Source organism: Cupressus sempervirens, chromosome 10 (assembly GCF_028749045.1).
Source record: "Cupressus sempervirens isolate cs-2001-9-10 chromosome 10, ASM2874904v1, whole genome shotgun sequence".
Classification (NCBI taxonomy): Eukaryota; Viridiplantae; Streptophyta; class Pinopsida; order Cupressales; family Cupressaceae; genus Cupressus; species Cupressus sempervirens.
In genome coordinates, this window is record NC_143127.1 from 639,198,161 (window position 1) to 639,213,298 (window position 15,138).

The 15,138-nt window shown below is 35.5% G+C and overlaps 1 protein-coding gene and 1 long non-coding RNA gene across 2 annotated transcripts in view; one reads left to right on the forward strand and one right to left on the reverse strand.

Moving 5' to 3' along the window:
• Positions 1-531: 531 nt before the first annotated feature.
• LOC149535452 (uncharacterized) lies at positions 532-1,796 on the forward strand. Its single transcript, XR_016357033.1, has 2 exons — positions 532-675; positions 774-1,796. It is a non-coding gene; the product is annotated as an uncharacterized LOC149535452 (long non-coding RNA).
• Positions 1,797-2,389: 593 nt separating this feature from the next.
• Positions 2,390-15,138, reverse strand: part of LOC149535453 (zinc finger CCCH domain protein) — a 63,627-nt gene continuing 50,878 nt past the window's right edge. Inside the window, exon 2 of the mRNA XM_089804633.1 lies at positions 2,390-2,783. Coding sequence (XP_089660759.1) covers positions 2,646-2,783 — 138 coding nt within the window. The 3' untranslated portion in view covers positions 2,390-2,645. The remainder of the gene's footprint in view (positions 2,784-15,138) is intronic.

Below are 15,138 nucleotides of genomic sequence, written 5' to 3' on the forward strand. Positions count from 1 at the left end.
GATGATACATATTATTGATATGATTTACTTTATGCATATACATTGCTACCACAAGAATAGTATGTGTAACTAAAATATCAATGTTTATTTAAGTAAGCATATTATGTTTTGAGTGACATACATAATATTAGATAGCTATGATATTTTGTTTGAGACAAAAGGTTATTTATTTCACTCATTGATCAATTCATTTATTTATTTTTCCTATAACATTTATAAGTTTTCATGTGTTGAAGTATTGGTATATTTTTTATAAACATTTAGATTTTTTTTTATTTACAAATAGATCAATTAATTACAATATATAGTAAAAATGTGTTGGAAAATTGGAATCTATGTTCGCCATAGAGTGATCAACTATTGGACCCTGCTCCACTGTTGGATCCTCTCCCTAATAAAGAATTCTTTATACTAATTTCTGGACTTAATTTGCCTCTGTATCTATACAGTCAAATGAAAGTACAAATGAAAAGCCTAACAAAACATAGCAAAGAAATAGAATCAAGCTTTTGATCAAACCAAACAAAATCATATTTAAACCAGTTCCTAACAAAATCAGATTTGAAAGGATACTTCAGCCAAAACCGAAGCTTGCCGATATGTTCAGAAATCCTTCTGAATAGCATTCAGTAGTGATAATATCTAATGATAGCAAGGTGCAGAAGCTCTGGAAAGGTGTGAGGAATTAGTATTTTATGTAGTATCAGGAGTAGAGGAAAACTAGAAGATCTTTGTGACTACATTGTTTTAACCCTATTTCTCTGCCTCTCCAGCTCAACATTCTTCTACGGAACAACGTGGACAGGTCTCGATATGGAAACCGCTTTCGAAGGTCCGACAATAGTGAAACGTTTGAGAAATGTCTTCAAGCTCGATGATGAGTTTTTCTAGGACGCTCTGAAATTGATCTTTGGTGAGGATTACTTGGTGTCTGATTGGAGGCCCAATCAAATCTGGATATTTCCTCTCTATTTCTGGCATTAGCTTTAATGGAGGCGGAATCCAAGCCTGAAAATATGAGTGTTGCAAGATACTGTTTGGAGCCGAAATGGGGTGTGGGTCTAGAGGATGACATGAGTAGGGTTGAAATTGGGGTCGGTTTGCCTATGGGGCAACGCTCGTGGAGATTGATTGGTGGAGGTGTGGACGAGTTGCAGCCCCTGTTGGTTTTGTCTTCCAATTGACTCCAGCAAAGGTTCACCTACCAGTGGCCCGTATGGAGTGGTGCAAGTTGGGATTTATCCTTCGGTCTTGTGCACAGGTGCGTGTCTTGGCAAGTGAAGTAGCTCTGAGGAAGCGAAAAACGTCTGCAGTGAAGTCTTCAGCAATGATTCAGTGAGGACGGCCGCCTGCCCACTGGTTTGAAGGCATATCCCATTCAAACGAGAAAAGGTGGGCTTGAAGGGAGATGGTGGGTTTGGCTCGAGTGATGGTGGTGTGGCTGGAGGCGTTTGATATATCGTTGCTGGCTGATCGTGAATCGGAGGGTGGTGGTGCGGCTTGGAGGAGCGATAACTCTGCATTTGGTGTGAGGGTTATGAGGGAATCCCCAAATTCTCCCGTGAGGAGGCTGCTGCTTGGTTCAAGTGAATCTTATGTTGGCCTGTTTTGTCATTTTGTGTACAGTGGGGTAGATTTTGGTTTTCAAGTTGATATACTGATGTAAACTCCATATTGGAGTTAGGTTTGGGTGGTGCTGGTAGTTTGATGGCATTTTCATGGTCACAGATTGGACCATTATGCATTACCAATCAAAGAAAACATAAAGAAATATTAAACAAAGATTTTTTATTTTACATTCAAATATAATGCTGTCTAAAACTCATATAAATATTAAAAATAAAAATAATAAGCATTCAACTTTGAAAGAAATCATTCTCCACGTCTTTAGAAGGTGCCCAAAATTTTACTTCTGCCAAAAACGGGTAGTAACAAACAGCCCAAAAAAGGAGGTAACAAATAGGTGAACCAAATATCCCTGATCATCAAATAAAATGAATGAAAATGAAGAGTCCAATGAATGCAATCGTCTTGCATTCTTTCTGCATTAAATTGTGTCACTGATTTCAAAGCAAGCTGAAATATTTCAATATAGGTACGCCCTCAGCATAATAAGAAACTTTAATTAATATATAATACAAAGCATATTGTTAGTCGAAATGACATAAAACTAAGTCAACAGAGGGCTAAACTTCTTATAGGTCATGATGAATAATAAATATATAAAGTATATATAATCATTACCAAAATCAATCTTCGTGTACAAAAGAAAGTACAGTTAGCCTGCACTAATTTTACGTTATATCTAAGTTATTAATTACACCCTATGATTTTGAAATTCATTATCAACAAATAGTCTCATACTCATTGCCATGAAGTGCACAAAATATCTTAAATGGTAATGATATCAGATTGTCATAATCTATAAGCTTATTTTATGCCTGCATTTTTGGATTTAACTCTGTTAGTTTTTGAATAAACGTTTTAGATCACACTCTGTGATCCATCATCAGAATACTGGAGAGTTGACATAAAATGAACCTTCATAAGGTACACTCATCTTTAAAATTGTTTTAAGACAAATCAACTTACATAAGGTACACTAATATTCATAATTTGAAAAATGTTCGTGAAAAGTATGGTACTTAATCAAATCGACTGTCATCAAATACCCAAGGTTCGCGTTCAAAAAGCTCACGCCCGTTTAATCGTACTCGGCCCCCTGCTATATCCTCTGCACGTTTCCTAGCCACTTCTGCAGCTTTAGCAGCTGCTAGTGCATCCTGCAAATCGTAATTTCAGTAACCTTCTCACTCTTGAATAAAATAAATAAACATTTCAAACTTTAAATGTGACAAAAAAAAGAAACAGAATGAAAGCTTGACCCATTTATAGATTCCTCTTCAAATATGCTAAAGAATCACGTCCAAATGGGCCTCACAAATTAATTGGTCAAATAGCATCCATAAGATTACTGTAGCAACGGAAGATCAAGTGGCCAAATTTAAATCTATAACCAGTTACTATCAAACAACCGTGGAGAGGAAAGAAGACACATTGAAATATACTCTATTATCACATTGGACAGAGTTAATGCTTTGCATGCATCTGAAGCATTAATGGCCTAACCAAAAGAAAGCAATATAATCTCACGAGAATTGTCACTGTCTTATTTGGAGTTGAGGATGATGCTTGTAAATCTGTTTATCTCCAGATCATGGCTATTTTTTCAATCAGCCCCTCTTTGAGATTTATGCTTACCAGGTTCTTTCATGGCCTCTAAGGATGAGCGTTTCCCAACCTATAAATCTCATATGGATTAATGGCAGATTTCCAAGCTATGCTGAGGATTTTCGCTCAATAAAGTGATTGCAGTGACCAATCCTGGTTGACAGAAGTTTTCCGTCTCCCAACAAAGTAAATTTCAATTATGGTAATCCCGAAACTCATTTTAGGGAGTTAGCATAGCTGAAGCAAGAGGATAAAGTACAAGATTGTGTAGTAGAATTCTTAAGGCTTGCAGCCAGATGTGACAAAAAGAAGACTTGGTAGTCATGTTTGTAGAAGGCCTAACTAAACCCCTCAAAAGTTTAGGAAGGGCATTTGATCCATGTTCATTGCAAGAGGCCATCAAGAGAGCTATAAATTTGGAAGATTCAATGAATAAGGACAGATTCTATTCCAAGAAAGCACCTCCTATTTTGCCAGAGTGACCTTTTAAGAACAGTACACCACTTCCCATGGTATCATCTCCTAAGCGGAATCAACAGAGGTGTCTAAAACTAAACTTCGAAAGAAAAAGTCATGTTTCACATGCAAAGATCCATGGCAACCGAGACATCGGTGTTTGGGAAAATGTAAAATACATAAATTACACTCTTTAGAAAAGTAATATTAGCAACTCATTACATCGTTTTTGTTGGGAGTATTATCATTATCGATAGCATAAGCCCACAAGTAAAGATCAGATATTCATATTACCATTTTTTTGGTTAAGGAAGAAAATTTAAAATAATTATTCATATTTATAATTTTTCTAAGGTAGCCAACGAGGGACATAACCGAAATATTCCCTTTCTCAAATAGGATTCAATAATAAATAATAAAAGATAAAATTAATGAATAAATAAATTATAAAATCAACTTATAAAGTTAAGATAAAAAACTTAAATATTTAAAATAATAACGTTAGATTAGTAATAATAAGTCTATTATACAAAATATTTTATAATACGATAGATCATGACATGATAAACAATTAATATAAAATATAATATAATATATAGTATTATTAATAATATGTTTTAAAAATTAATTCAAATATAAATAATGAATATTAAATACACCAAATAATATTGTATATAAATGGATAATGAAATTATCACAAGATAATAAGAATAGTAAAAGGTAGATATATCTAAAAATATGATTTCGTAGATAATGAAAACACCGGGTACAATGTCTAGAGATTCATGGCTTGTGTGTGAGTTTAGCATAGCTGAGATGATTGATAATATTGTACATAGCATAAAACTCAAATTGAGCAATTAAATCATTACCGTTAAGAAAATATTAATAAAATTGAATTTGAAATATAAAAGAAATAATACATATGGTGTATTACAAAGAGAAAAGCATATTAATAAGCAACTAAGAAGACAAATTACTGGCGGTACTGACACAGACAATACTGTAGACAAAATGGAAGTTGTGAATCCTATCGTATATCTGAGCATGCCAGCAAACGTGAGAAGTAGGGCGTAGACTGTGAAGGGCATAAAATTAATCAAACGGACTATAAGAGGAGGTCATCAATTTTGGTAACGAGTTGTGTAAGTTTCATTAAATGAATGGTGCAAATTAACACCAATCTCCATCAAATAATGTTGATGCAAGGAAAAGACTGCATGGAGATCCATGTTGACAAAACTACTGAATATTAATTGATACTAAATAATCCTAATACCAGTCATTTAGTAATCGATAGTTATCATTCACCGAAGCTGAGCGTTTGGGTTATTATTAAACAGCAATGAAGTTGCATAAGCATCAATCATATCGATGTCAATAGCTGTGATCATTATTACTATTTTAGAATAACTCCAGGAGTATAAGAAACAAATTAATGATTAATTTTAAAATATTCATATTATAGAAGGCGGCTTACTTTATGAGGTGGTGTCCACTCATGAAAAGACAGTTATTTCCAAAGGACGTCTCACTTCCTGAACAGATTAAAATATATATGGAGGAAAAGAAATAGTGTTGGAGAAAAGGCCCAAAATTACACATCACCATATATCATTTTCAAACATTTGACTTACAGGAAAAGTCAGCAATCTCCAATCACAAGTTATAGCAGAAGTACAAGAGAAAATCATTGCGCGTCCAAATTAATCTGGGATTTAGAACAGCAGAAATTGTAACAATCAGCAATAATTTTACTCAATACATATAAAATTGTGATATTGCTATCAGGATTTAACTCTGTGATTTTTGAGTCAAACTCATTGACCCATATTTCATGAGTAGTGGTTCACCGAACCCATCTCTCATGAGAATGAATGGAACACTTAGCACTCATTGGATCTAGGTGATGCTCAAAGAGGTGAAGCACCGGGACTTCCTGAGAGGTCACCCATCCCAGTATTACTCCAGCTCAAGCACGCTTAACTCGGGGTTTCCTCCATGGTTAAACCCACTCTGCTTGCAACCCATATGCAAAACCTAGACCAAGTGTTGTGCCTTATGAGCCATTCATTAGAAAGCCCCTTACGCTCATCAATTGATTAAGTAGGTGATATTTTCCACAGCAAGTCAAAGTGTGATATCTCCTACGTAATCAATTAATGATGAGCTTAAGGGGCTTTCTAATGGATGGTTCACAGGGCACAACACTTGGTGAAGGTTTTGCAAATGGAGTTGCAAGCAGAATGGATTTAACCATGGAGGAACTCCGAAGTTAAGCGCACTCGAGCTTAAGTAGTATTGGGATGGGTGACCTCTCGGGAAGTCCCAGTGCTTCACCTCTGTGAGCATCACCTAGAGACAATGAGTGCTAAGTGTTCCATTCATTCTCATGAGAGATGGGTTCAATGGACCACTACGCGTGAAATATGGGTCAATGAGTTTGACTAAAAAATCACACAGTTAAACCCTAATAACAATATCAAAATTTGACTTGCTATGGAAAATATCTCCCACTTAATCAATTGATGAGCTTAAGGAGCTTTCTAATGAATGGTTCATAAGCACAACACTTGGTGAAGGTTTTGCAAATGGGGTTGCAAGCAGAGTGGGTTTAATCATGGAGAAAAATCCATAGTTAAGCTCGCTTGAGCTGGAGTAGTACTGGGATGGGTAACCTCCTGGGAAGTCTTGGTGCTTCACCTCTATGAGCATCACCTAGATCCAATGAACGCTAAGCGTTCTGTTCATTCTCATGAGCAATGGGTTCTGTGAACCACTACTCATTAAATATGGATCAATGAGTTTGACTGAAAGATCACACAGTTAAATCCTAATAGCAATATCACAATTTGACTTGTGGAAAATATCTCCTACATAATCAATTGATGAGCTTAAGGGGCTTTCTAATGAATGATTCATAAGCCACAACACTTGGTGAAGGTTTTGCAAATGGGGTTGCAAGTAGAGTGGTTTTAACCATGGAGCAAACTCTGTAGTTAAGTGTGCTCGAACTGGAGTAGTACTAGGATGGGTGACCTCCCGGGTAGTCTCGGGAACCACTACTCTCATGAAATATGGGTCAATGAGTTTGACTCAAAAATTAAACAATTAAATCCTAATAGCAATATCGCAATTTGACTTGCTGTGGAAACTATCTCCTACTTAATCAATTGATGAGCTTAAGGGGCTTTCTAATGAATGGTTCATAAGGCACAACACGTGGTGAAGGTTTTGCAAATAGGGTTACAAGCAAAGTGAGTTTAACCATAGAGGAAACTTCCTAGCTAAGTGCATTCGAGTTGTAGTGCTAGGATGCATGACTTCCCAGGAAGTCCCAGTGCTTCACCACTGCGAGCATCTCCTACATCCAATGAGTGCTATGTGTTCCATTCATTATCATGAGAGATGAGTTAGGTGAACCACTACTCATGCAATATGGGTCCATGAGTTTCTCAAAAGTCACACATTTAAATCCTGTTAGCAATAGCACAATTTGATTTGCTGTGGAAAATATCGCCTACTTAATCAATTGATGAGCTTAAGGGGATTTCTAATGAATGGTTCGTAAGCCACAACACTTGGTGAAGGTTTTGCAGATGGGTTGCAAGCAAAGTGGGTTTAACCATGGAGGAAACTCTGTAGTTAAGCATGCTCAAGTTGGAGTAGTACTGGGATGGCTGACCTCCCGAGAAGTCCCACTACTTCACCTCTGTGAGCATCACCTAGATCCAATGAGTGCTAAGTGTTCCATTCATTCTCATGAGAGATGGGTTTGATGAACCACTATTCATGAAATATGGGTCAATGAGTTTGACTCAAAAATCACACCTGTGGAAAATATCTCCTGATTAATCAATTGATAATATCTTGTTAACAATTTATATTATATTAATAATATATATTATTAACATATATTATAAAATTTATATATAAGTTATATCAAATATCTTTCTTATTATTAATATTATTTATTTATTTTTCAATATTAATATTGTTATATATAGGGCATAATATTTTCAATTATATATTAATGACCATTAATTATAATATTTAATTATCAATATTTTAATATATTATAATATGATCATAACTTTATTAATATTATATTATTATTATTTTATTTATTTATTTATACTCTATTTCAACAAGATATCACACAATTAGAGTCTAAAAATATGCCTATGGTATTTAGCGGTTGTGTAGCCAACCGGGATGCCATTAACAAGTAGAATCTCATCAATGGTGGATTTAATCATCTTGAGCGGTTAGAAATTGCTCTTGTGCGTGTATAGTCTTGGCATTTGTGTTTTTGAGTGATGTGAACATAATTGGCTTTTGTTGGTTCATGTTTTTGTTCAAGTCATTATGGTATTCTCTATGACCATTTACTATCTTCATGTTTTCATGTTAACCTATGTTACCCTGGGTTTTTGGGATGGGGACGGCGAGATGGATTTCTGGGACGGCAAAAAAATTTGTCGATTTTGGGGATGGGGGGAAAGGCAAACGGGGACGACTATATAAATATCATGGTTTCCTAGAGACCCGTCTCCCCACTAAAAGACACGTCTCAGAGACGGAGATGTGTCTGGGAGACTTTTCGCATCTTCGGAGACCTCAAAAAAGGTTGGAAACTTCCTGACGTCTCCCAATCTCCTAATTCAAAATGTGAAGTCTCCCCAAAGTCTCCTAATAAAAAATAAATGTAAAAAATAAAAAATAAAATTATTTTATGTATTTTAGCCCTCATTTTAATGTTTTTTGATGGAAAAATTAAGACCAATGACAATTTAAATCATTTTGAGAGCATGATAGTTGAAGACCTTGAGATGGATGATCACAAACTTGTGGAGTAGATGATAGTACCATCAACATACTAGTACTAGATAGATTTCTGGTTTGTTTACTGTACTAAGTTTGTTCATTTTTGTTTGCATATCGGCAATTTAGCATCAAACTATACTTTTTTGAATTTAAAATTTGAATATGTAATGATAATCTCAGCGATATCAATCTGATATGATAACAATCATATGCAATATTTGGAAAACAAGTATCACTATGAGATACATTAATGTGATTATGTGAGTCTTGAAATATGTGACTCCATATTAATGTGACATTACTATTATTATTTACTTCAGTTTTTTGATTTTACAGTATTACTATTTTGTATTTTGTATTAGACTCTTTTAACTATTAAAAAAAATTGCCGTCTTCAAGTACCTCATCTCCTATTTTTGAAAAATTGTCGTATTGGTATCAGTAATGGTACCAGTACCAGTACTGGAGACCTCAAAGTCTCCTCGTCTCCTGGTGACCTTGATATATATATATATATATATATATGGAAAATCTGAAAATATAAAATATAAAATATATAGGAAAATTTGCATATATATATATATATATATATATATATATATATATATATATATATATATTACATTCATATTAAGACATGGATAAACCATGCTATTTAAACAATTTTCGAACCTTAACATACAACACTTCAATAATCAAACTCAATGTTCAAAGCTCAATATGCTATAATGCATTCATAATTTGGAATTATTTTAAGTGTAGATGTAATATTAAAATAATAACATTAAAATTTGAAATGAACCCAAGAACATAATTTAGAATTCATTTTCAATAGCAACATGAACAATAACCCACCTCCAAATTGAAACACACTACTATCATTTAATTCTGAAACTACACTTTAAATTCATTTGTAAGTGGACCGATAGTATAATTACAAAAAAAAAAGGTTCTCTATACAGTTTTGAACATGATAAAGGTTTGTTACAGTAAGACAGTATCTTGATGCAACTTCAATATTCACCATATCTTCCACAAAGGACCCCTAGATCAACCCAAGACCAACCTAGCACTAATGTAATGCCAGAAAATGACATAAGGATGCATGTTCTAGGTCTATGATGCACTTTTCAAACTTTCCTAGCACCTTGCAAACAGTCTGCTATATAATTCGGAGCGTGTAGTGTGACTATAACAGCAATATTAAATTCCATGATTCTTAACTTAATGTTGTCATATACTAATCAGAGGGTCCCATATAGTTGGAATTAACTACCAAACAGTAATAAGCATGTTAAGGTGAACTTGGAAGGAGGGGCCCACTTTAAAATTTAAAAATATATATTTTCTAAGCACTGACGTTGTCTATCAAATCGGGAACACCCAACCGTCACTAGGACTTCCAAGGCGTCCCTGGGATGTACGGACGTCCTCAAAAAAATTTGGAAGTCCCCAAAAAAAATCCTGAAAGTCCCCAAGTTTCCGGGATGTTTCCTGGGAATTTTCAGAAAACGGGTACTCGGGGGGGCGTCTCATACCCGTCATCCCATTCCCGGGACATCCCATACTCTGTCCCCATGTTCCTAAGATGTCCCCTTTTCCAAAACGTGGCCTTTTTGGGCGGGGACATGTCCCCAAGGTACGTCGATGTTAATGGTTCCTCCTCGAAGTTGGGTAATCCGTGACATGGCACTGTAATTATTTTACCTAGCATTGTATTCTCCTCTTATGTTGAATTCCGTTGAGCTGTGTATTGAAGATTGCTGTCAGTTATTTTCATAATTGCTATAGGTGCTTACAACAGCCCACTCATGTCATACCCGGGTTTCTCTTCAGCAACTGATTGAATTCATTGATGAAATGGAAGAAAGAAAGAGGGTGGTAATGTGCCATTTTGGGTGGTTGTTCATCAGGTCTGTGCAAATATATTATGCTGAGCAGAGAATATTGTGATAGAAACTTAAAGCTCATTGAATTTGTACTGTATTCAATTTGTATATGATTTATTTATTTATGTTTTCTCATATTGATTTATATTGAGAATATCAGTAAGATTCTCATATGATTCTTGTCTATTATTCTGCTAGTTACAGTCAAGAGCTCAATCTGTGAATGAAATGTATGTGGCTTATTGACTGAAAGGTTTAATATCTTCAATCATAAGTGAGAAATCCTGTGTTGTATTTGAGAATGAAGGATCATTTTTTGGTGTGATTGGGTTTTTCCCTCAAGTAGGGGATTTTTGCAGGGTATTTCGGTGTTCTTGTGTTTTTTGGTTTATCAGATATGGGTTGTATGCTATTTTGGTTCATAAAATTTAACATGGTATGAGAGAGGGTCTAATAAGATCCAGAACCAGAAAAGGGGAAATGTATTCTAGAAGAATCATGGGATTAAAAATTTTAAATGGTAAAGCCAACATGTCAAGTTGAACAGTTTTTTCTTCAAGGCATGGAGCATTGACAGAAATAGGGTTTGATCACATTGGAAATATAGCTCAAATATAATGCGGGTAATACTGGAATTTGCTACAGAAAGCAATCAGGGCCTTTTTTCAATCTCCCCGTCGATGCTTAAATCTGGAGTGACTTGATATGAAAGGTTGTTATTTTTTAGTAAAATCTGCAATAGCATCCAGAGTGCTGCATTTGAGATCTCTAAAGTACATGTGCACAAGTTGTTTGCTGGTAAATGGAATTGAGTTGTGATGTAATAATGCTGAAGACAGGTAACTACAAGAGATATCTATACCTGCAATGGTTGTTTCATTTGGAATTGTTATCTCTTCAGTGTTGATGTTGCAGATGCTCATGTGCGATCATGTTTGAAGAAACTTATCTGATTGTATTTGAAGAATTAAATCAAATGTAGCATCTACGTTATTGTGTTTGAAGAAGTTTGAGATTGCAGAAATCTTCTACGATAGACAGTTCTGCTTTGATATAATCATTGGAATTCAAAGTGCCATCTCACGTGTAACTAAATTTTATGGCTCACAGTTCATGTCCATTGTGACATACAAGAAACGTAACGTCATTATGCTATGCAACGTTTGACATTCTCTAGCACCATATCATTGGGAAGAGCATTCAGTGATAAAAATCAGCTGGAATGAGTTTCAAGTGTGACCAGTAGCTTTTGTGAATATAGGTTATGTGGTGATCTATGATCACTGTTGAAGAATATCTTATCATGGAGACTATAGGAGTGTTGTTTTCTCCAGATTATTGTTTTGGTAGATTGTGGTTATAGGAGCATATTGTAGAATTATAGGAGCATATTGAATTCTACAGCATTGTTGATCAGTACTATCAGTTATTTTATTTAGCATGTTTTTGCAGGAAAGGTTGTTCTATCATTATCCCTGTGTATTCAGCATTCATTCTGTAGTTGGAAAATAACATTGCCATCACTCATTCCTATTGGATAAAGACATAAGAGTTTGCTATTTAAGTGCCAGTGACTCTATTACTCATTCTACAGAGCATCATCACTCTTTGGCAGCTGCATTTGAAAATTCTAGTCATGAAGAAATATTTGCTGAAATGTTCCAAGGTATATTACCTGAAGTTGATGGGCAGAAGTGCAGTAAGTCCATTCAAGAGGAATCAATAGAGGACGTTGTCAAAATCACTAGGAATTATTCAGAGATAAGTATTTAGAGTTTGTACCTTAAATAATGATCATGTATCCATGCAATATTATTGAGAATAGTGAATCATGTATGCTATTATCATTGATCTGTATGTTTGTCTTGAAGATGGTTTGATTCTATAGACTATTACTAATCTATCCTTGTTGTAGGATCGAATCAAGGAGCATAAGGATGTTAATTAGATTGCATCTTTTTGGATGGGCTGCCTATCAGCCCCAGCCAGGAACATTCATGGTGGTTGATTTGGGTGGCATTTTGTATTCTTGTGTCATGAACATCAACTAGTGGAGTTTGGTACACCTGTTTTAGTATTTTTTCGGAGTTATTTCAGCAAATATAAATGGTAACTTCAATCTGAAGATCACAAGGAGGAGACAAGTCTAGCTCATTTGGTGTTTTATCATCAAAGAGATAAGATGGATAGAGGAGCTTGACAGGGAGGAAGAGCTTGACGCATCCTGTGAGGAAGTCAAGTAGGCTGAAATATGAAGACAGCTTGCAGTCGTAGGGCTAGATTGATGTCTCATAAAAGGTTGATTTAATTGACACTATTTTGGGCGACTATTGAAGGTGTTGTTTGAAATATGGCTGCTCTGTTGGGGTTGCACAGGTTGTTGCAGCAGACATGTTAATAGTGTTTCAATTTTTAAGTGACTGATTAGTAGTTTACAGAGACTAAATTATTGATTTCAGTGATTTTAAAGTTCATTTTTTCTAAGGAATCGGACTGTCTTGTGACCAGTTTCTTTTACTCAAAGGCTGTTCATTTTCCAGAGAACTTCTTTCAAATCTCTGAGGCAGCAGGTACCAAGAGAGAGTTTTGCGTAGAAGTGAAGATGTCATCTACGTGAGATTGCAGTCTGCAAAATCAGGTGCTAAAGTCGGCAGAGAATAGAATTTGCTAAATCAATCTGGTTTTGACTTCAGTATCTCCACTCAGTACGGAGTAATCTGGGAGGAGGTCAAGAAGGATAGTCCTAGACTCTAGCATCTCAGAAGGTTCAAAAGTGTGTGTTGAAAATCATTACACTATAGCAAGCATTGCAGACAATCTTGGATGAGACTGTCCAGAGATTGATGCAAGCACTTGAAGATTCAGAGGGAGCTTGGGCAGCAGATGAAAAGTGTCAAATCCTTTGCAGAGGATCAGCAAGCTCATTGTTTGGTCAAACATTGGAGCCAACTGTATTTTAGTGTGAAAATCAAAACTGTGAGATCATTGCCCCTACTGATAGGGAGTCCTTGTTGTAAGGGAGAAGTTCGAGGTGCGATGGAGAAGCTTGAGGTGCAATTCCTTGTAAATGAGTTCTTCTCTGCGCGAAACATTCAAGGTGCAATCCCTTGATAATGAGTGTTCTCTTCAAGAAAAGTTCAAGGTAAAATCCCTTGTTAATGAATTCTTCTCTGCGAGAGAAGTTTGAGGTGAAATACCTTACCCTGCCCTTTGGAAGTAGCTATGTTGGATCCACCCTCTAGGAGTAGCCATGGTGGAAGTCGTGTGTGACTGCATAACTTTATTTTCTATTTTTCTAATTCACCCTCTGGGAGTAGTGATGGTGAATATTGGTATCCGGAGATAACAACTTTATTGAGAGAATCTATGATGAGACTTTTTCAATATTTTTTGATTGCAACTCCATTGTGCCTGTCAGGCTGAAAGGCACCATGTCATATGACCAAATCTCTCTTGCTAAGAGGGAGTGTTGAAGTTCTGGTAGTAGTGAGATAAATTATTCAAACATGTGTTGTTTGTTATTATATTCTCGAAAGTTGTTATCATCTTCAACAGAGATTCTATCTTGTCTATGGTTGCCAAATTATACATTTTCTATATACCTAGTTTGGAGTTGTGATGGTTATTGTTGGTTAAGTTTTGTAGTTGAAATGAAATAAGCGGAAGGCCCATTGATCATATGAAGTTTTTGGCTTCTTTGGTTACACGGTATCACTTCCCATCCAACCACGGAAAAATGCGCAATAACGCAGTTCGAACATATGCCATCCACTAGTAAATTTTCGTCTTGAATAGTCCCACAATATGCCTGTGGTATTTGGCGGTTATGTTGCCAACTGGGATGCAATTAACAAGTAGAATCCCATCAATGGTGGTCTCAATTATTTTGAGCGGTTACATATTGGCATCATGCATGTACAGTCTTGGCATCATGATTCCTTCATTAGAGGCGGCTCGTGATTCTGAGTGACATGAAGATATCTAGCTTTTGTCAGTTCATGTTTTTGTGCAATAGTCACTATCATGTTGTATAACGATCATTTACCATCTTCACGTATTCATGTTAACGATTCCTCCTTGCAGTCGGGTATTAAATGACATGGCACTGTAATTATTGTTGATGTTTGGTAGCTTCAGTTGGATATACTTGAGACTAAACTGAAGTTATATGTGTGTAGTTAATTAAATAATAAATTATCTATATGAGATATTACATATATAATTATCTTGTTATCATTTTAATGAATAGACGTGTCCCTTCATGGGACATGTCTCTTCTTAATATAATATCAAGAAATAAGGGTCGCTGCCATTTGGAAAGCACATACCAAACATTATGGCAGTGCTATTACATTTGCAGCGATCCAAGTAAAAGAAAGCATGGTATCAGAGCCAAACTGCAAATGTAAGTAAAACATATCATCAAAAGGAGAACATTTGTTATGAGCCAGCACTCAATAAAAGGGTTAGTGGGCACCTGATATCCACATAGCAGAATTCTATGAAAATGCGTATATGAGCCGTGATCAGAATTGTGGATACACAGTAAGATCAGAGTAATCAAAGCCTAAACAAGAATCACATCTCTTCCTATGCTACCTTTTTTGTAGATATACATATCAAGGTGATAGACCAAGATTTTTGACAGCAACAAATATATACAAGCAGCAACTGTGATCATATGTAGTAACCGATTTCATATTATACAAAAGCCAAAATTGTATAGTTACTTCAA